The 22,642-nt window shown below is 45.3% G+C and overlaps 1 protein-coding gene and 1 pseudogene across 2 annotated transcripts in view; both read left to right on the plus strand.

Moving 5' to 3' along the window:
- Fyco1 (FYVE and coiled-coil domain autophagy adaptor 1) overlaps positions 1-11,696 on the plus strand; it is a 64,850-nt gene extending 53,154 nt beyond the window's left edge. For both annotated transcript variants that reach the window (XM_051201324.1, XM_051201333.1), the window contains exons 15-18: positions 7,244-7,333; positions 9,052-9,262; positions 9,629-9,738; positions 11,528-11,696. In XM_051201324.1, the coding sequence (XP_051057281.1) occupies positions 7,244-7,333; positions 9,052-9,262; positions 9,629-9,738; positions 11,528-11,603 (487 nt within the window). In that variant the 3' untranslated portion in view covers positions 11,604-11,696. The remainder of the gene's footprint in view (positions 1-7,243; positions 7,334-9,051; positions 9,263-9,628; positions 9,739-11,527) is intronic.
- A 9,025-nt stretch (positions 11,697-20,721) lies between these two features.
- Positions 20,722-21,238, plus strand: LOC127213264 (protein phosphatase 1 regulatory subunit 14B-like; annotated as a pseudogene).
- The last annotated feature ends 1,404 nt before the right edge of the window (positions 21,239-22,642 follow it).

The raw sequence follows: 22,642 nt of genomic DNA on the forward strand, positions 1-22,642 counted from the left end.
AGGAGGTGTCCTTACTAGTATCCATAGGGGCTTGGGGGATGGCAAGAACTACGTTTGACTGGGAAGTTCTTACTGTTTACTCTTCTTCAGCTGTATAGTGTGAAGGGCAGTTGATGGGGAATAAGGGAAAGAAAACCCTTGCATGCCCAGAACTTCAACAGATCTGGGAACTAAGTGTCATCCTGACTCCCCAAACCAACCTTTCCCATTTATCTCCTCTGTCAGTCAGTTTATGGGATCTATGCTGGAGCCTCAGACCGTGAATAAATAGAATGGTGCATGAAGTGGCTGCTGGGAAGGTTTGTAGCAAAGGCCACATGCCTGCCTTTCTTGCCCAGGACGTCATCTTCCATGGCTGTCATGTCTCTGACCCTGCTCGCCCTCTCCTTTTACCAAGGACCACAAGGAGGATATAGGATAATGTAACTGTGGCCTGACTGTAGGGGACAGGCTAACCTTGCCAGTGTCCTGGTGTGGGTTCTATAAGGTGTCTTAAGATGAGCAAGTGTTTGGGTAGAACCTCTGTAAGATTTACCAAGACGAAATATTCCCTGGTCAGGTGAGAGTATATGAAAGTTGAAGACATCCTCCGCTTTTCATCAGCATGGTCGTTTTTTGCCCTGAAGTTGAGTCCTAGGAGGAAGCAGTGTCCACTCTGATGGTTCTGCAACCTCTACCTCCCCTAGAGCCATAATCTCTTTTCTTGCCATCAAGGAAGGACTCAGTCCATGCTTAGACCTCGAGGCTAGATATCCAGTCTTGATACACTGGAGTTAGTCATCCTGCTCCACAGCTTTCCGAGGTGCTAGAATAAGGTCAGATATTGGTGTGTATATTACTGACTCACATAGGGATGATTTATTTTTAATCATTTAAAATATGAAATAAACAGCTTTGCTGTTCTCTGTTGTTACCTGACTTGTATTTGCCTTTTTGTAGTCCTATTTTTTTCTGGATACAACCTTAGCATGACTCTTCAGAAAATGTACAGATTTGTATTCAATGTTATGTTGGCAGATAGGAGCTAGACTGTACAGATAAGAGTTTTGAAAATCATTGGACTGGGGAGATGGGTGTCAGGAAAGTGCTTGCCTTACAACCATGAGTTAATTCCCTAAAGCTCACATTTAAAAAAAAAAAAAAAAAAAAAAAAAAAAGGTGGGCATGCTGGTGTACACGTGTAACCTCAGCACTGAGAGCCAGAGACATATTCCTGGGGCTCACTGGCCAGACAGTCTTACTAGCCTACAAAGTGAGTTTCAGGCCAGTGAGAGACCTTGTCTCAACAAAAAAGGTGAACAGTGCCTGAGAAAAGACACTTGCTTTCATATGTATGCATTCATACCCACAAATACACAAATATACATGCACATGCACAAGTCGCTGCCCCTTGTACAAAAAGTTAAGAACATTTCTTTACTATCAAGATGTTGACTTACGCAAATGAAAAAGTAATAAAACTTTGAACATAATGTAAAAGGCCGATGATAAACCATAATTATATCTGAAGCATAAAATGTAACTCAGATGTCTAAGAAGTACTTTTAATTATTTTGGAAGTTACTGAAAACAGAATAAATATGAGAAAAATATGCAAAAAAAAAAGCACATGTTATAAGCTATCATGGTTGCAAGAAATAGATGGCATCTTCCTGCTTCTACCTCCAAGGGCTGGAATTGCCGCCATGCCTTGCTTCTTAACATTTTCTGATCACAAACCTCTTTGAGAATCTCATTAAAGCTGTAGAGAAATAATGCCCCCGTACCTATAATTCTATAGACTCTTGTTTAAAGAGCTTTTGATAACATTTATACTTTTGACTGCAGTCTTTAAAAAGTACCAAACTCCATCAGCATTTGGCCTTTGGCTGGCAGAATTACAAATCACTTAATTTATCTCCTTTTTATTTTTCTGTAGTCTATAGTATATGTGGTTTCTAAATGATTTCATACTGCAAAAAAATAAAAGTGAACGGTTATTGAGAATTACAGCTTGTTTTGTAAGGTACAAAAGAACAGAAAAATTATTGATAAAAACAGAAGACCCGCAACTAAACTGTTTTATGTCCCTGGGTGGATCTGGTTACTCCTTTTGTAGGCACTTGCTGTATGCCAAAGCCAATAAAGTTGTTTTCATATTTCTCCAACACTTACAGAAATCATGGTACTGGCGGATAAGAGCCATGTGTATCTGAATTCAGTAGCTTGCACTGTGTATATAGGTCATGCTGCAGGCAGAAATCTGAGAAAACCAACAAAAGCAAATGACTCACCTATGTGGAAGCTCCAGTAACTGTTCCAGAGTTAAGTGCGCTCACTCACGTCCGCCTCTGCCTCTCCCTCTCTGTGATATGTGGTCTGTGTTTCCTTCTCAACTTCTAAGAGATGTCAGCTAGTGACCTCCCCCTCTCTCTACACAGGGGTGGCATCCACATGATCTTGACAAGCCCGCCCACTTAATTTGAGAGTCAAAGATGAAGCATGATTCTGATGCTTCACACTCCCTTTTTCTTGCCTTGACGCATATTCTGCTATTGAAACCTGTCAGGTCATTCGACTTTTGTCCACTGAAGATGGTTTACTTTGTCCATTAAAATAACTTTGTTTACCCGTCACACACATCTGTGGAACATTTCGGGCCTAGGCCAAGACAAAGTCCATGCTATGAATTAGGCTCTGTGTGAATGTCCAATATGTCCCACTGATGTCTCACTGCAGCCCTGAGGGCTCCATTTATACATGAGAACATAGAAGCCAGAGCCAAAATAACTGGTGAATTCTGAGCTATAAAGTCAGGTTTCTGGTCATTCCATGACTAAGAGACCAGGTTGCTTACCATCAGTGTCTAGCTGGCCTGAGGGCCTGATGTAGCCCTGCACATGGCCCCACTGGCCCCTGGCAGGCAGTGCCCACCTACCAGGCTTGTCTTGGCTAGACCTGTCTGGGGTTGCCCTCCTGGACCTTCCCTATATGCTAGACATGATCCTAATACAGTCTGCTTATTAGTTTCCGTGAGCTAGCATTGCTGACTTCTCTGGGAAATTACCCTGAAAGTCAGGAACTGGGAGTAGAACCAGAATCTAGAAACTAATATTCAGTTTTGATATAAAACAGGTATGTAGAGGCTCCCGTGTGCAACTGTTGGGTTTTGGTTACTCCCTCGTGGATGCAGTGAACAATGAACAACGGATGAATAGATGCATAGGTCGCACCAAACACTGAGAAGTAGTGGAAGCAGTTATCTTTCTAAAAGAACCCTCTGGGGGCTGGGAAGATGCCTCAGCGGTTAAAGAGCACTTTTTCTTCCTACAAAACACCCAGATTTACATTTACAGGGTAGCACTGGAATGGCCTGAGCTTTGTCAAGCTCTGCTGTATTCCTCTCAGAAATTTGTCTTCTCCAGTGAGAACAGAGACCTACCTCAACCCTTTGTGATTGATTGTTTGTGCATGAACATCTATAGGAACATGCATGGGTGAATGTAGAGAGAATGGGTGCTGTATATATTTGAGAATGTATTGATCTCTTGTCATAGCTATTCTGCAAGGAAAAGTTCTGTATAAAACAATATTTGCAACTAAATTCAAGAAGCTAGGCTATTTGGGACCACTTTACCCCCCCCCCCCCAAAAGCCTTTCATTTACATCTGTAGTATAATTGTCCCAAGGTCCATAAGTTTCTTTGAATCAAAGGTCTAAACTTCTCGAGAGTGACTATCCATCCAGTTGTCCGCTTCTTGCATTTCCTCTGGGATGCTTGAATGTCTAAAGTAGAATTGAGAAAAGAATGGGAGGGAAGTGGTAGGCACTTCTGCTGCAATCTTATCTTGGAAGCCAGGTTGTGCCAGCCTATCATCTTTTCTAGAAACCTGTCATTCTCAAGTCAACTATTAGAATGTCACTTCCAAGACCCAAGTTGTTTTGTTTGTTTGTTTGTTTGTTTGTTTTTCATTTCCTGCTGTTTTGGGGGAAGGAGAGGTTAGCAAAGCTGAGGGCAAACTCATTTCTGAATATCCCTGAGGGAATAGCCAGCCATTTGCAAGTAGGCTGTGAAGGGCTTGTTTGTTGATGCCTGTTGCTGATCGCAAGTGTGGGCTGGCCTGCAGGTTTGTGTGTTGTGACCGGACCAACAGAACCAAGTCTTCAGAAGCCTATATCTTAGAAGTGCTGTTGTTGGCTTGGTTGTTACACAGAAAGGGAGTCGGTTACTATGGTGGGTGCGTTCTTCTGCCACTCTGTAACACCGGCCTTTTGGTGGCTAGTGCAAACTTGAATCTGAAATCCTACTTTATCCGATTTTGGTGAATGCGAGTTTGCACAGAACAATCTGGACTGAAGACTCCCACTCCTCTTTTGGAGCCTGGGCTTCAGTAAAGTAAGTGACAAAATGGAGGGAGACCTCCAAGGAAGACCGTAAGCAAGACATCGCTGGCTGCCAGGCATTCCTCAGACGGAGCTTCTGTTCTTGGGAGCCTAGAGAACTGTTTTCTGGTAATAAAATGAAGAACGAGTTGCAGTATTTAGACTTGTGACGAATGCTGGGGGCCTAACTGGAAGTACCCAGATGACTCCTTGCCCAGAATGGTACGGCTTTTGATCACTTTGGGAGGAGGGTCCTTAGCCTCTGCCTTGTTTCTGCACCCTTTTATTCCTTTTTTCTTCTTAATATCCTTATTTGTGTGTGTGTGTGCAATGTTTTTCCTGCATGGATATATGTGTGCCGTGTGCATACAGCGCCTGTGCAGACCAGAAGAGTGTCAGATCCCCTGGAGCTGAAGTTAGACATAGCTGTGAACCACCGTGTGGGTGCTGGGATCCACTGCATCCTCTGGAAGAGCAGCGAGTGCTCTTAATGGCTGAACCATCTCTCCAGATTGAAAGATTTATTTACTATTTCAGTGTGTACATGTGAGTGTTCATGCCTAAAGAGGCCAAAAGAAGGCAGGGTGTTAGATCTCCTGGAGCTGGAGTTGGAGGCGGTTGCAAGTCACCTAACTGGAAACGTACCTTGGGCCCTCGGGAAGAATAGCAAGTACTCCTATTCATTGAGCTATTCTTTATTCTTTAGTAAATTGGAGTGTTAATTACATCTACCTTTGATGGCATTTGAGATAGGAAAGCCCCTTACACTAAGGCTTATAATGCAGACATTTGTTAAGCATAGACTGTGTGTGCAATTAGATTCCTAGGAACACTGGGATCATCATCTTAGAGCTATGTTTCTCAACCTTGAGTTGCAACCCCTTTGGCGGGGGGTGGGGGGTGGGGTGGGGTCACATATCAGATATCCTGCATACCAGGATAACAGTAGCAAAATTACAGTTATGAAGCAGCAATGAAGTAATCACATGGTCGGGAGTCACCACAGCAGGAGAATCCATATTAAAGGGCCGCAGCATTGTGAACATTAAGAACCACTCACTGCCTTGGAGAGAAAGCCTATCAGTGGACTGGTAGGCATGTGATTGTTTGAAGCCAGAGAAGCCAGTGGTAGGCCCTACTGCTGGAGGAGCAAGGAACGGAACGGAGAAAGATCACATGTGAGAACACTGATCTTAGGGACTCTCCTTCTGAGAAAACTGCCTCAGGAACAGAAAGGACATGGCTATAAAACGAGAAAGGGCGCCCTCTAGTGGTCCTGCTTGTGTTTCCTGCCATTGGCAAATTTGCTCTATCTATCCCTTAATGCATTTACACGACCACCTAGGAGAGACCAAAGGTCCCAAAAACGCTGCAAAGGCTTTTGAAGCCATGTGAAACTGAATTGCATGTGTCTGGGTCCAGGCAGACTGGAGCCTTGGGTGAGAGGAAAGTTTGAGACGTACTGACAGTACCCGTGGGGCATCTTAAGAGCGTTCTCCAGAACTCTTCAGACTAGTTAGTTCCAATATCTGGGGAAGAGGTCATGCTGGGCAGGAGACCTTCTTAACCAAGGCCTTCACACGGGAGCAGACTGTTTTCATTCTTGGGCCTATGTGTCGTGTTGGGCATAGTTGTCAGCTGGAGTTGGTTGGAGCTACTAACCAGGCTGGGCATAGAGTCCTGGTTGGCAACACACTGAGCTGCAGTCAGGGTATCTGATTCTGGCACAAATCCTGCCTTGGAGAAACAGCTGGAGCTCGAGTCCCCATCCAGGAACTTTTATCTGCCAGTGTATTTTGAGGGTCAGTAATTTTACAGTATTTCACAATTCTCCATTTTCACATAAATACGGGAACATACCAGATAGGGCACTAACAACCAAAGAAACTTCCATCCAGATCTAGCTTGATGAATCAGTGATTTTAACGTATTGCTTACAGGTGTAAGGGGAACTGTGTTGCCAAGAAGCACACCCTAGAATAGGTGAGAAGTCATAGTAGCTGCATTTCTGGAGTTTTCTGTGCAGCTTTCAGATGGCTCTATAAAAAGAGAATGGGACTTATGAATGTTGTACCTCCTCCCTCCCTTTTTTAATTGAGACAGGGTCTGTCTATGTAGCTAGCCCTGGATGTCCTGGAATACTCTGTAGTCTAGGCTGGCCTGAAACTCAGAGATCCACTTGCCTTGGCCTCCCAAATGCTAAAGGCGTGTGCCACCATGCCAGGCAAACTGAGTCCTATAACTATATGCTCTTCTGTTTTTTTAGCTTACTGAGTCTTAAGAGCCCTCTCCTCCGTCCGAAAGAGAACGTTTTAATGTGGAAGAAGCAGCTAGCTGGACAACTGCCTAAATTCTTTGACTTTCTAAGAGAGAGATATTTTATGTGGCACTTGCTCCCTGTGTCCACACTTTGGGAACTGGAACAGCCCCAGTCAGTGCCAGGGCAGCTCCTTCTGTACCCCTGATGGTGCCTCAGGAAGGAAAGAGGAGATAGATGTTCACTCGGCCCTCTTTGTTTACACCTCTGTCCCATCCATGCCTAGACCCGTTCTTGTACTGACTGAGCTGCGGCCAGGATATCTGATTCTAGAACCCAACTTTGCAAGTTCTTGCGTCTCGGGGCCAGTACTAAGGAGGTTGGAGGAAACAGGGCTGGCGCCCTGCCTGTCTCCCCTATGCGTAGAGAAGGATTCGCCGATGCGGGATGGGGGAGTGGCTCGTTGGTGCTTATACTCATCTCCTTGCAGGCAGCCTGTTTGCAACCCTGTTGTCGGTCCCTTTGCTGTCCCCACCGAAGTCCTTGTGTGACTCCACTATAGACCTCAGGCAGTGTGACTCTGTGTGCTAATAGCTAATGGCCTTCTGCTTTGCGATGTTTCAGCGACACCACATCGAACTCACTAACCCCTGAAGAAGACATGCCGATGGGGCAGGATGCTGAAATATGCCTGCTGAAGTCAGGAGAGCTGATGTAAGTGCCAAGCTGCCCAGTGGAGAGGGGTCCCAGGAGGACAGAGTATGGAGGAGAGGGACACCTGTCCTATCAGAGCAGGAGCCTGGCGCCACCTGGTGCTCTGTTTTTACCACCAGCAGGACGATGCAGGTCTTTTAAGGGCCACATGGCCTTTCTCAGCCTAGGTGTGTGTGTGATCCAAAGACTCAGATGCCAGTCAGTCATAAGCAAAGGACAGACACGCAGCCAAATGGGTACTGATTAAAGACACAGGCACACGCAGGAGAAAGTAAAGCAAAAGCATGCTTTATTAAGGAAAGTCGACAAAAAGTGAGAGAATTTAAAGAAAGCGGGAGTGGTTCTAAGAAAGGAAAAAAATCACCTGACTGTTTTCTGGGGCAGGACTTGTAGCAGGGGACAACCACAGAGACTGAGGTGATTTCTGTTGACATGGGCTAACTCTCTGCTCTTATCGCAAGCCGAGCCAATCGAAGAATCCCGTACTCCCGTATTTTCCTCGCCCAGCTGAGGCGATAATTGTGTGCTCTTCGCGTGTTGCTCACACAGGAGAGTGGTCACATTTTGAAGTCTCCTGTTCGTCTCTGACTAGCTTGTTAGCTGTTGGTCTTGGCTGTCTCCTAACCCTCTAGTTGTTGATGTGCAGGTGTTCCTGGTCTCGGAACTTGGTGGAGTCTGATGGTAGTTTATTAAACTCTTCTCTTTGCTCTTACTTGTGTGTGGCCAGTTTGTAGGGCTTGTTTCATTTTGCTGTTTTGCTTTAGGCAGTGCTTGGAATTGAACTCAGAGTCTGGTGCGTAATAGGTGGGTTCTTTACCGCTGAGGTTTACATCCCAACCTCGCCTGTTTGTTTGTGGAGAAGTAACACTGAGGATTGTGGGCCTGAGGGGAGGCCTTGCTTCATGGTGGAGGAACTGAGCCAAGGTACTCAGCTCCATGTGAAGGCCCTGTTGCCATAAGCCTGGGTTAAGCTTGCTGCCTTTGAGTGGCTGAGGGGAAAGGAAACGTACTCAGCTGGTCAGCACCCAGGATTCATGGCAGCAAGGGTTCCCACCCAGTCAAGTATTTGTGGCTCAGGCTCAGACTGTCACAGCGTTGTCCTCCTGAAAAGTGGATCCAAGGATGTTTGCTTATAGGAAGAGGTCAGAGGCCTCCCCTCAGCTCCTCAGTCTCCAGTGCCATCACAATGGCCATGTGAGGAAAACATGTTTGTTCCCATTCTACAGATTTGGAAAACAGAACTCAAAGACAGTTGTGAAATGTGACCCGGGGTTCTCTCAGGTTAGACTTTCCAACCCCTCTACCCCCTCTCACATAAGTCCTCAGAGAGACTGGGGGGGGGAGGGAGGCGTGTCTAATTGGGGGAAAGGAAGAGGCAGAACATAAAGGGAAAAGATGGTGGCTGAGCTATGTGGGCCAGCCTCACGGGTGTGATAGGACTAAATCATCACAATCAGACCCTACCCATAAGAGACTGAGAGCAAGTCAGGCTGTCCCCATAGTGTCCCCTGGGCTTTCAGCTCCGTGTGGGCAAGGACTTCCTGTATCTTTCACAGCTGTGACTCACTGTCAGCAAGTATGTGGTAAGCACTCAAGCCAAAGCTTTTGTCTGAGCTGAGCATCTCATAAGCATGTTAGTCCGGGGTCTCAAATCTCCAGTTACCTCAAAGCTTCGGACAACCCACTGGACCAGGTTTCTGTGTGCGCTTTTATTTTAGGATCAAATTGCCCCTTACGGTGGAGGAGATCACCGGCTTTGGGGAAGGTAACAGGGAGCTGTTTGTGAGGTCCAGTACCTACAGCCTGATCCCCATCACCGTAGCAGAGCCTGGCCTCACCATCAGCTGGGTCTTCTCTTCTGACCCCAAGAGCATCTCCTTCAGTGTGGTCTTCCAAGAGACAGAAGACACACCTCTCGACCAGTGCAAGGTAGGCCAGGCTCCCTTCCAGGGCCTTTCTTCACACACACTCCGGGTGCCTGAGCAGACCTTCCCCAGAGTGGGCAAAGCACCTAAGACTTGATTACCTTGGGGAAACAAGACCCAGAAGTCAAGTTCAAGAGAACTGTCTTCACGTGACTGAAGGTTACTTCTGTCAGGGATGCTGGGGACTGGTTCGTGATTCCGGAAGAGGCGTACCCACCATCTCCCCACACTGAGTGGCATACACCCCACCCTTGCCGGGGCTAAGTTTTAGTCCCAGCCCTACATAGTTATAGCCTCATTCGGCTTGCCTAGAGGGAGGGCTCACAGGCCTTCGGCTTCTGTGATACCTTCCTACTGTTCTCCCCGCCAGGTCCTCATTCCCACCACCCGGTGCAATTCCCACAAGGAGAGTATCCGGGGCCAGCTGAAGGTCCGAACCCCTGGCATCTACTTGCTTATCTTCGACAACACCTTTTCCAGGTAGGTACCCTCAGTTAGTCGTGGCATCTCACGGGTCCAGCTGGGTCCATGCATCATTGCTCCTGTTCCCCAGCACCGAGGCAGACACTCAGCGTCAGCGTCGTCGTCGTCGGGGCTTGGTTGTCAAAGGTTTTTGTTTGCGATTCTATAATTTAGACTCCTTTGCTGCTTTCACCGCTCATGGTAGGTTTTATAAAGCATGTCTGTCAGTTACCTTCCTGTTGCTGGGATTAAAACGCCACGATTAAAGGCAACTAAAGGAAGAAGGTTTCTTTTTTTCTTTTTTTAATTGGACTTTTAGTTCCAGAGGGAGAGATCATAATGGCAGCAGGCAGCCAGGATAGGGAGTTAACAGGTCACGTCTGTTATTCACATGCAGGGAACAAAGAGCAAACTGGAAGTGTAGGGCAAGGCTATAGGTTCTCAAAGCTCGCCCCCCCCACCCCACCCCTCCAGTGACATACTTCTTTCAGCAAAGCTTCCCCTCCTGGACTTCTTCAACCTCCCTAAACGTCACCACCAAACTGGGACCAAGTGTGCGTTCAGATATGTGAGCCTACAGGGGTCATTTCTCATTCGAACTGCAGCAGTAGGCCGGCCCCGACAGGGCCTTACCGTATACTAACTAACCAGTGAGCTCTGCCATACAGCTTCTTCCTTTCCTACGGGGCTAAGGACTGCTGGGTAGCACAGTGGCACGCCAGGTCATCTGGCTAATGGAGGAGCCAAACCTGAAGAGGCACCCTGCTCAAGGGGCTCTCAGGAGTCATCAGCGTGAGACTATAAAAAAGAATGGTAAGCAGGTGGTTAGAAAGGAAACGGGACAGAACAGCTGTACAAATAGCATCTGTCATGTGCACGGGTCGAGACATCTAACCCCCCTCCCCCAGGAAAGACTTGTTTTCCAGACAGCTTCTTCACTGGGGTTCCTTCTTGAAGTAGACCTGTCTTAGCTATAACTGTCTCCTTTCATCACAGCCGTTTGGCTTTTTAGCAGAGTAACTTAATAGGGTACTCTGGGCAAAGGTGTTCCCATACGCCACCCCAGCTCCTTAGGCCTGTTGACAGGGTGGTCCACCACCCAAGAGATTAGAAGTAACCCTCCCACTTGTCCTGTGTGTCCCTGGGTAATAGAGCTCTGCCTCGATCTGTAGGACTTTAGAGTACGCTCTCTGTACTCTGGAGTACTTTAGAGTACTGCCCCCACCTGGGTGAGCGCAGTAGCAGTAGGGAGCAGGGTTAGGAGAGGGCCAGTGTTCTTCTAGCTGCAGCTCCACTTAACCATTTCTTTTTCTGTAATGACCCCAAGAAATATCAGTGCCTCACTGAGCCTGGCTGTGGGTCCAGAGACAGGTGTGATAAGGGCTGCATGCAGCCTCTAGAAGACCTGGGGTAGTGTGATGCTCTGGAGAGTGATCTCTGTCTATGGCACAAATATCCAGTGGGTGTGACATACATCCTGGCTTCTGCCATGACCTCCCATGCAGTCCTGACCACTGGCCCTCAGCTGCAAATGAAGACAAAGATTTACACACCCACTCATCACTCAAGCCCTAGGAAGCCCATGGTGACAGTACCTGGACCTTCTGGAGGGAGAGAACTTTACTAGACTGGACTGGCAGAAGATGGGAGCTGAGGAACACTAGTTGCCTAGTTCCCAAAAGCTGTTTCTATGGAGACTGGCTTTACACCCAGCCGAGCCCAAGCGGTGACATGTGGCCACAGTAGTAGCTGCCACCCTCAGTCTTCACTAAAAGTAACACCTTCATTTCCATTTTTGTTTCTTCAGATTTATCTCCAAAAAAGTATTTTACCACCTGACTGTTGACCGGCCTGTGATCTACGATGGAAGCGATTTCCCATAGCGTCAGTACCTGAACTTTGCTAGCGCTTCATCATCCAAGGAAACACTACTATTCCTCGCCCGTATCATTAAACACATGTACCCACACTCAGGACCAGCTATGAGACTCTGCTAACTTCTCACCCAAATGGACACCTTGCCCAATGTGTATACTCTAGGGACACATTGGCCTCACCCGAGATCACAGTTGGTAACAGTCTGCTGTGCTATTATTCAAGCCAGGATTCTCTCCTTGGGTAGTTCTAGGAGAAGAAGACCATAGGGCATCATGGGATAGATGCTCCTATCCCTTGGTTTTTCCATAAGTAGGGGCTGCTTCTGCCACTCAGCAATTTTGGGGAGGCCCGAGCTGTGCTGTCTTTCTGAGCCTTTGTCTGCTGAGGGCCTTTGCTCAGCCTGGCCACTCAGCAGCTCTGAATACACACATATACGCATGCACACACACACACACACACTCACAGACCAGAGGTCTAGGAAAGAACAGCCACTTCCTGTAGGCTTCGGCTCTGCATATGGATAGCAGGAGTGGAAATACAGGCCAAGTTCCCTACAGTGAACTCAGGTTGGCCTCCGAGCTCATGTGTCAGACCGTAGCCCATCTTCATTTATAAACACCAGAGTTTCTGCCTTACCTGTAGACGGTTTTTTATCAGTGAGTAGAGCCAGTTAAGAACCACTTTCAGTTCCTGGAAACTTTCTAAAAAGTCTTTGGTAACATGAGAAGCAGCGTAATAGAAGAACAGGGAATAACTTCTTTTGGCCTCCATCTGCCAGCCACTCCCTCTCCATTTGCCTACTTCCTGCTCATCAGCTCATATCCGATACTCCAGGCACCTTACTGTTTCCTTTCTGGGACAAAAGTTTAGATAGCTTCCTGTCGCCAATTTACCTTTGTCGGAGACTTTTTTTTTTTTTTTTTATGTGAAGCCAGCATATTCAGTTGAGTCTTTAAAGACTGACATGGCTCCTTGTAGGTCTTGTGCGTGGCCTCAGATTGCTGAAGACCGAATCATCCTAACCCTTGGGCCTTCTACCCTCTTGCAAATGAAATACTGAAGCCAGCTTGTTCACTAGACCGACAACATCCAGCACCAACTAGCATCTCGTTTTTATTACTTGGCTTTCCCAGAGTCTGTTGGAGACACTGGCCAAGCTCATGGCCTTCTGCTGGCGTCACTGCCCACCATGTGTTCACTGAGTTGCTGGGAGGGGGAGGGGCTGGAATTCTTCCATCTGAGTTCACCGAGAACTTCTGTCATTTGCCAGGAGGCCCTCGAGGCTCTTGAGAAGCCAACTCGGAACTCAGATGGGAGGCTTCAGTGCCGACCGCCAGTGCTTTCTGGCGGGCTCTTACCAACTCTTTGTCTTTGATGGCCTATTTATTTTCGTGCTGAATGGACTTTGTGCTCATGCTTCTGAGCACTAGGTTACTGGAGAGCATTTAGTCCTGTGTAGCGTGCCTTTCACATACAGCTTTATTATCTTAAGTAGTTCCCAGTTTCAGTGAAGTTTAGTCATTGGAGTAACTTTTTCAAAAAATGCAAATGGCAATTGAGGAATCACTGAGATGGTGTGGCCCAGTTGGACTTAATTACACACACACACACACACACACACACACACACACACACACACAAAATCATAAGGAAGCATCCTTGAGATCCTGGGTCATTCTTTTTCTAAGGGCAGCTCCTCCTCTAATGACTCAGCTCCCTCATAGCAGCCATGTTAATGATGCCAGCTGCCTGTTTACCAGTGCCACTGAAGCCACTACTAGACTTCTCCCAAGAAATAACCCAACCACCCAGACACAGGGAAGCATGCTTGACGCAGAGTGGCCATCCATGTCTGAGTGGACTTGGGGAGCTTTGCGGACATAAGCACCCTGGATCGCAGTTAACCCTGAACCAAGACGGCAAGGGTTCTCAAGCAGAGACCTAGAACCAAAATTTTCCATATGGTTTGGGAAGTAGAAATGAGGAGCCATATGTTACTAAAGATGATGTTTCTGGGCAGCTTCGTTTTTCCCTCGGTATCAAGCCACTCCCGGTTCCAAAAAGAAATATTTCAGATATGATTTGATGTTCATGGGGTTTTGTTTTTAAACTCAGACTCAGTGGTTCTACCTGTGAGAATTCTTCATACTGAGAAAGCCATCTTGGCTCGGAGGCTTTGGAAAAGGAGGCAGAGAGGAGCCATCTTTGGTGCTCAGAACAAAAGCAAACACTACTCGATAGAATCTTAGCACAGTTCCCTCACCTACTTAGTTTCTCCCAGGGAAACAGAAAAGCTAATACAAGGCTTACTTCTCCCTCTCAAGCACTTTTTAAATCCCGAGAGACCTCTCTGATCAGGGGCCGTTTTTAGAGCCTTTTGGTGTGTGTTTAATCTAGATACCCTGCTTTTGGTGACCGCAGTGACCCTGAGCCTCTGTGGCGAGGAGCGCACTTTAATTTTTTAATCCTCACCTTATGTGGCCTTATGAGATAACGGGTCAGGAAACCCTTTATTCTTATCTGCCAAAGAGTTACTCAGAAGCACGTCAAACACCAGCATTTCATCTGCACGAAAGGAAGAGACTTCCGTATCACTGAATGTATCCCTTTAACGGTGTCTGCTGTGCCATTTGGAAATGTTTTTTTGGTTTTTTTTGTTTTTTTAACCTCAGGTTTTAAATAAAGCAAACACTGTGGCACTTGGAGTAACATTGTCTTCCATTCCTACGACAAGAATAAGTCATAAAATGAGTGACAGAGCTGGACTACCCAGCAGGAAGCAGCACTTCTCACTGGGGCCCTGCAGAAGACAGTGTTAAGTGGCAGGCGTGCTCTGGCATTTGACACTCAAGCCTGCAGTTCCTTCCACCCACCCTCCTCTGCCGTTCATATGGCTCCAGATCCTCCCTGATGGTACCAGAGTGCTCAAAGAACAAACTTCAACCTGCCAAAATAATGGAGTAAGAAAAGGCCCTGGGTAGCTTTAAGCTACCCAGTAAGCGTGGGGCACCGACGCCTTGCAGAGAAAGAACTGCACTCCTACCAGTGTGTGCGGGTGCTGCGTCTGCTTAGCAGCAAGGAGGCCAGAGACGTGCTGAGAGAGTGAGAGACGCTCAACTCCTGCGCTCTTCCTGAACTGGTGCTCAGCACCTTAACACTTGGGATGACCAGAGACCCGATCCGTTGAGTACATGCCTCGACGGACACCCCCAAGCATCTTTCCCTCCCCTAGATTTCCTCATGGTTGCTGTTCCTGTAATTCACATTTTCTATAACTGTTTGGTTCCCCCTTGAGGGCAAGGGACTCTGTCACGTCCATCTTTATTATCTCCCACCATATGAAGGAACAAACTCAAAAAGGGGGAACTAAAAAAAACCCTGCACTAGTGAAGATCCCAGTCAGTCCCGATGCCTTCGGTTAGCAAAAAAGGCTTTCAGCACTCACACTGGCCAACCAACTCTGCTGAACACAACCCCTGAGGAAGGCTGTGGGATGGGTGAGCATGCAGTCGCCACGTGGTTGTTGAGGGGAGTAGAGATCGAGTGTGTATCTTAGTGATTATGAATCCTGCTTCGATAAACACAGATGGGAAGAAAACTTTCAAACTGTAATTTCAGCTCTGTTAGGCCATTAGAACTGATGTATTAAAGTTGCAGTGTGTGTGTGTGTGTGTGTTTTAAATCAGCATACGGGACTAGAAAGATGACTCCATGGTAAAGAAGGACTTTACTGCTCCTTCAGAGGACACAAGTTCGATTCCCAGCACCAATATGGTGGCTCACAACTGTCTACAAATCTAGTTCCAGGGAATTAGATATCCTCTTCTGACCTCCATGGGCATTATATACACACAGGGTACATGTACATATATGCAGTCCTTAAATATACTTGATTTTTTTTCTTAAATCAACATAAAAAAATCAACATTTCTGTGTGTAGTGGCACATGCCTTTAATCCCTTTACTCTGGAGGCAGAAGCAGGTAGATGTCCATGAATTTAAGGTCAGCTAGGACTATGAGAACCTGTCTTAAAAAAAAAAAAAAAAAAAAAAAAAACTTTCATATGCAAATAATCAATTATCTGAAAAAATCAAGAAAGTAAATTTTTTACACTAATTACCCAACAAAAGAGACTAGTAATAAAAATTAACCAAACAGATAAAAGCTCTCACAAGGGCTGGCTGGCGAGATGGTTCAGAGGTTAAGAGCACTGGCTGCTTACTCTTCCAGAGATCCTAAGTTCAATTCCCAGCAACTACATGGTGGGTTATAACCATCTGTAATAAGATCTGGTGCCCCCTTCTGGCCTGCAGGTATATATGCAGACAGAACACTGTTTATGTAATAAATAAATAAATTAATAAATCTTTAAAAAAAAAAAGAGCTCTCACAATAAAAATATTAATGGAAGAAATTGAAGAGAGCACAAGCAAATGGAAAGGTGTGGCATGCTCATAAGCTAGAAGAATGACTACTGTTGAAATGTTGATGCTACCCATAGTAATCAGTAGTATCAGTGTGATCACAACCAGAAAGCAGTCTCAAATGTATATGGAGCTGCAAAAGGGTGCATATATCCACAGCAGAGTATACAGAACAAAGCTGGTGTCATCACACTATCCAACTTAAAAGCCTACTTCCAAGCAGGGCTCACTCTGTGCTTATCCGCAGACCCAGCCACTTAAGAAGCTAAGGCTGAAGGATCACTTGAGTCCAGGAGTTTGGGAAGAACTTAGATAACATAGCAAGACACCCTTTCCTAAGCAAAACACAAACAGAAGTACCTACAAGAAATAGTAATCAAACAAAATATATATATATATATATATATATGTATATATATATATATATATATATACACACAATGGCACGGAGTAGAGACCCTAGAAATATAAACGACTGCATTTACACCGAATGGGCTTCAACAAAGTTTGTTCTGAACTGTAAAGTGTGTATACAAATTGAGGAAAGGGCAGCATCTTCAATAAATAGTTCTGGGAAACCTGGATAGTGGCCTGCGGAAGGAGGGAAACTTCTACTGCCGAGGAGACCGGCCTCCAGCAATGCAAGACTCAAAGGGAATCCACAGAGTCTGCATTCTAGAACTTTTTTTTTAATCTGAGAAGTACGGGGGAAGACACACACTTTTGAGGTTTCCTTTAGACATTTTCATTATTCTTCTTTTGCATTCTCTATTCTTTGTTTTCCTGGTGCTTTTTCTTTTCTCATTCTATCTTTTTTTTCTCTCCCTTACAGCTTATATACCCCAACAAAACCTTAAAAAAAAAAAAAAAAAAAAAAGACAATATGAAGCTGGGGTAGGTATAGTGGTGGGAGTTGGAGGGGTGGAGCCGTTGTGATCAAAATGTGTTGTATGCAATTCCCAAAGAATTAAAAAAGGAAGGAAGGAAGGAAGGAAGGAAGGAAGGAAGATGGCCATAATGTTGTGTTGTGTTACTTAACCTACTTAACCCACTTTCCATAAGAGCTTCTTCCCTTTGACTTTAGGCTGACCCTCCCATTCAAGCCTCAGGTGGCCACAGCCCCAGCCTTTGACTGTAGCTGCATGAGAGACCCCAAGCTAGATCCATTGCAAGTGAGTCCTTTCCAAATTCCTTACCTACAAAACACTGAGCAAAGGTCTGTGGTTTATGCCACTAAATTAAATGCAACAGTAATCGAGACTCCTAGAATAGTTTTTTTTTTTTTTTCTACATGTTCTTCCCACGGCCTCATGTCTCTTTTGTATGCAACTTAACCAACCACAGTCTCCTTTGATTATGCATCAGTGCTGTGGGGTTTGATTGCATTAATAATGAACTCCGAGTCACCAGTGTTTTGGTGCATTAAGGAAAGAAAGTACTTCCGCCTTGGTGTCATTTAAGCGAGAGCAGGCGCAAATTTTAATTCTCCACTTTGTTCTCACTTTGTCTTTTGTCTTCCCTCCTGTCTCTGCTATATGAGTCCAAGTCTGTGCCTGCCTGAAGACTATCTTTTGGATCTCCCCCCCCCCCTCTCCTTCCCTTCCTCTCGCCCTCCCTCTGTGTTTGTGTGTCTTAGTGTGAGTATTGTGTCTGTCCCCAACACCTTTATTTTTGCTCTGTATTTATTGAACAGCACAGAAAGCACCATCTGGGGAAGTAACGAAAACTTTACAGAAAATTTTAACAGTTTTATAAGGGATTAATTCATAGTCTCCCAACTGACCCAGATAGCAACAGTATACAGCAAACATCATTGTTTAACAGCCCATATGTTTGAGAATTTGTGATGGATATTCATTTAATAAGATTGCTTTCAACCTCTATTTTTGCTGTTTTCAGGAAGTGATTTATCGCGGATAAATAAGAATCTGGGAAAACAGATAGGCTGATGGATGTTTATTCAGGGAAGAATCATTTACATCAGCAACAGATGACCGCCATTAGGCTCCTATCCCAAGGATGCCTCAGGATGCTCTCTGTCTCCAACCAGAAAGCAAGAGAGAGAGCTGGGGTCCAGGACCTCAGACCTAGATCACCCAGGTCATGGCCACACCTGTCCCCACCCCCAATGGGCGTGGTCAGTACAACAGGCTCTGGCAGGGTGGATATCTCACTACAATTCCCCTTTAGTCTAAAGAAAAACTCTAGGCTTGACAGTAAATATCAAGTAGGCTCTAAGAAAAGGAAAATTAAGAACATACAAACTTAAGACCTACATATCCAGTCCTAGGGTGAAGGCATAACAGAAATTACTATAGAGTTGCCCTGAGCTGGAAAGCTTAAGTCTAGTTCCTAATATTTCTATCTAGGAAGAGAGAACAATAATTGCGACAGTCTAATCTTCAACCTCATCAAAGACCTGAGAAGGAGGGTAACAATACTAGGGTAGGCAGGAAGTGCAGGCGGGCAACTTCCAAACAGTGCAGTGAAGACAGAAATAGCAGGCTATCTGGACAGTCACCCAGTGTCTCACAGCAACGTCAGAGCAACCAGCTTTGGCTAAGGCCTAGAGTATCTGACTGACCAGCACAGAAGCAGGGAGGGAGAAAGGCTGTCTTACCCTGGCTTGGCAAGGTTCAGCAGTCTTCTATGTTTGTCTCCTGTAAGCACAGTAGGACAGCATGTCCAAGGTCAGCAGTCAAGGTAGGGGCAGTATCTGCCCAAGAGGCCATTAGCCGAGGAGAAGATGGACTCCAGAAGGAGGGACATCAGTGTCCAACATATTCTCGGTAAATGCTCAGTGCTGTCAGGAGCAACAGTGTCTCATGTCAACAGAGTACTAATACTAAAACATTTAAATGCCATGTTCTACAGCTTGATGAAGTGTTTGAAGATCAAGCATCTATGTCTGACTAATCCCATACGTGTAAGAAACATGGGTGATGATAATCTGTAATAGTCAGGAACCTAGCTATACAAATGGTTGAAACTTCCATAAGTAATAGCAGGGATAATTACTTTAGCAATATAACTATATATACACACACACATACACACATATATATCAGAGGTAGGATTGAAATGTCTTGACCAGAGGTAGAACTATATAGTGCAGCATGATTAAAGTATCCTAAATTGTATTGATATACAATATACAAAATGGCTTGAACATAAGTAAAGGTATATATACATAGAATATGATAAAGATATTGTGCACAAAACATCATAAACAGAAAGATTTTACACAACATGGCAAAATATAAAATACAAATAATCCGAGAAAGGAATACAAACTTAAGTTTACATAGGTTACAAGATATAAGAATCTATAACAATGTAAGTTGTGTATAACTAATAATTACTGAAATAATTCACAAGAAGATAAGTTAATCTACCTATATCCCATCTAAACCATACCCTTCCCAACCATACCCTATACCCAGTCTGAGCCTCACCTTCCATACCCAACCCTAAGTAACTAAAATCAACCCTATGCAGATGAATATTATCCCTAAAAGCCAACAGTAGGGAAAGGAGTTGTCACTATTTTAAGATTAATTCCTGCTGAAATGGGACAACCATGATTCCATGGGATCCTGTAGGGAGAAAATTTTCAGCAACAAAATTTCCCCAGGGGACTAGCTGTAACATTTGTAGCTAGTCTCTGCAAGGCAGGAAATGCTAGGCTGAAGTCTTGCGTTAAACTCTAGCCAGGGTGTAATAAAGAAGGTGCGCTGTTTCAGCTAGCTAGTTTGGAGTTGTCCCGAGCATTGCAGTCCCAAACCAGTTTTAGGATGATGTTTGTTGTCCAGATTCATCAGGTTGAATCAAATGGAAACGATGAAGTGGGGCCCCGTCTTCTTTCCGGAGAGTTCAAAGATTGCTGTTAGGAATTGTTTTTGTTCCTTGTGGAAACTTAAACATTAATAGCAACATAAAAATTTCAACCTTTATAGGTGTGCATACTGGGAAAGGCAACATTAAGCATGAAAATGAGTATGAGGAAAGCTAGGATATCAAAGAGAAAACCAAGTTTAGACAAACGACCGTCCCCAGATTTTGTTTTCTTCTGCCTTACACCAGTTGGCTTCTTGATATAAGGCAGAAACTGTGACATTAATCTTAAAAACACGTATGGATTTAGAGGAGGAAAGCCGAATCCAACTCCAAATCCAGCATTGGTTTACATGAACTTGGACTAAAGGAGTACCAGGAAGTAAAGAGAAATAGATTCCTGTATAGAAATAGTTCGCTAGAATTAAATATTGGTACCATGTATCAGATTCCTCTTCGTTAGATGGTTCTTTCTGGAGACCTATCTTCTCCTCTGTAGGTACCTTCACGTTTAGTGTCTTTGGGCTGTTTGAAGATGGGTGTTTTCTGTTTTCCTGTAATGACAGGAACACAACACTTCCCCCACCTTTGAGAGGTCTCCACACTACTCATGGGAACTACTTTGGCGGATGACTTGTCATTTCTCAGCAAGAGTTTTCTCTCGGGCTAGGGTGGTGGCGGCGGGGAGCGGATCCAAGGGGAGGGAGCAGGCACGACCAGGCCAAGCCCCGGGGCTCTGGATGCTGCAGCTGCCCTCTGGGTGACCCCGCCCATGCCCTAGCCGTGGAGTTCGTGAGCTAACCAGAGCCAGCTGGTGGGCGTCCGGGAAGGCGAGGGTGCAGGGAGGGGCCGAGCGCGCACAGGGCCCCAGCAGCCTCCATGACGGACAGCGGCCCCGCGGGGGGAGGGGGTGCAGCGTTGACTGCCCCGCCCCAGCCCCCAGACCTGGCAGTGGGAGCACAGGGCCCCGCCTTCCAGAGCAGAGTCCCCCTGGGGCCACAGGTGAAGGCCAGGCTATGGATGATGACTGCCTGGTGAGACCATCAGGGGAAGTAAGACCGCAAGGAGCTACAGAAGTGCCTCAACTTAGATCTTAGAACAGCTCACTCATCTCTAGGACTGCCAGGAAGAGGAGATCCCAGAGCTGGAGATAGATGTGGATGAACTCTTGGACATAGAAAGTAATACCACCAGGGCTGCTAGAGTCAAAGAGCTGTTAGTTGGCTGCTACAAACCCACTGAGGCCTTCATCTCTGGCTTGCTGGACAAGATCCGGGACATGCAGAAGCTGAGCACACCCCAGAAGAAGTAGGGCCCTGACCCAGGTGACCATGGCTCCCACAGGACAATCGCTGACCCCCAACCTCGTAGCAACAACAATACCGGGAATCCTGCAGCCAGGCCATGTGCTAGGAACAGGAATCCCGCGCCCCTGCCTAGGGGCCACTTACCTCAGTTTTCCATTTTTGAGGGGTTTTTTTTTTATTGTTATTAAACTGATGGGACTTAAAAAAAAAAAAAGAGGTTTCTCTCATTCAATTCGGATCTTGATCAACTTCGATGGTATCTAGAGCCTTTCTTTTCCCGTAGACACAAAGGCAAAACCCCTATTCCAATGTAGCACATATCCTGGTTTCCATACTGAGGTCAATAAATACATCCTTGAAATACACTGGCTGGTTTAGTTTAGAAGTTTTTTTCTATTGTCCTGTGTCTTTCTGCAGCTGTTTTTCCTTTTTCATCAGCATTAAGAAAGTTTAATGTTAGTAAAGCATTATCTAATCTGTGTTTGGATGTCTTGGTTCCTCCTGCCTGTTTATGGAGCATTTCCTTTAAAGTACGATTGGATCCCTCAACTACTGCTTGTCCTGTAGGACTGTGTGGTATACCAGTTATGTGCTTTATGTTATAATACTCAAAAAACTGTTTCAATTTGCTGGAGACATATGCTGGAGCATTGTCAGATTTTATATGTGCAGGTATGCCCATAATGGCCATTACCTCTAATAGGTGTGTTATAACAGAATCAGCCTTTTCAGAGCTCAGAGCAGTGGCCCATTGAAACCCTGAAAATGGGTCTATAGTGTGGTGCACATATTTTAATTTTCCAAATTCTGCAAAATTAAACACATCCATTTGCCAGATTTCATTCCTATTTATACCTTTAGGGTTACTGCCTTTTGGTAAAGGAGTTTGGTTATAGAATGAGCAAGTAGGACATTTCCTTACTATTTCCTTAGCTTGTTGCCAAGTGATGGAAAAAATCCTTTTTTAAACCTTTGCTGTTCATGTGGTATTTCTTATGAAACTCTAAGGCCTCCAGCTCACTTCCTATTAATAACTGATCAATTTCATCATTGCCTTGTGCTAGAGGACCGGGCAGACCCATCTGGGATCTGATGTGTGTTATATATATAGGATGAGTCCTCTTTCTGATAGTATCTTGTACTTGTATAAACCTTGAAGTTAATTCTGTATCACTAGAAATAAATTCAGCAGTCTCAATGTGTAAGATGACTCTCTCTGCGTATTGAGTCAGTAACTATATTGAGGGGTTCTGTAAAATCCATAAGTACCATGAGAATGGCATACAAGTCTGCCTTGTGTATAGAGTTATAAGGGCTTTGAACTGCTTTACTTATCTTTCCTGACTTATCTCCTGCCTTACCTGACTTGTTTGCATCAGTGTAGAATGTAGGGACTCCAGAGGTTGGTGTTTTTCTTACAATGTGTGGAAGGATCCAAAATGTTTTCTCTATGAATTTGATTCTCTCACTTTTGGGAT

This window comes from Phodopus roborovskii, unplaced genomic scaffold, assembly GCF_943737965.1.
Source record: "Phodopus roborovskii unplaced genomic scaffold, PHOROB, whole genome shotgun sequence".
NCBI lineage: Eukaryota > Metazoa > Chordata > Mammalia > Rodentia > Cricetidae > Phodopus > Phodopus roborovskii.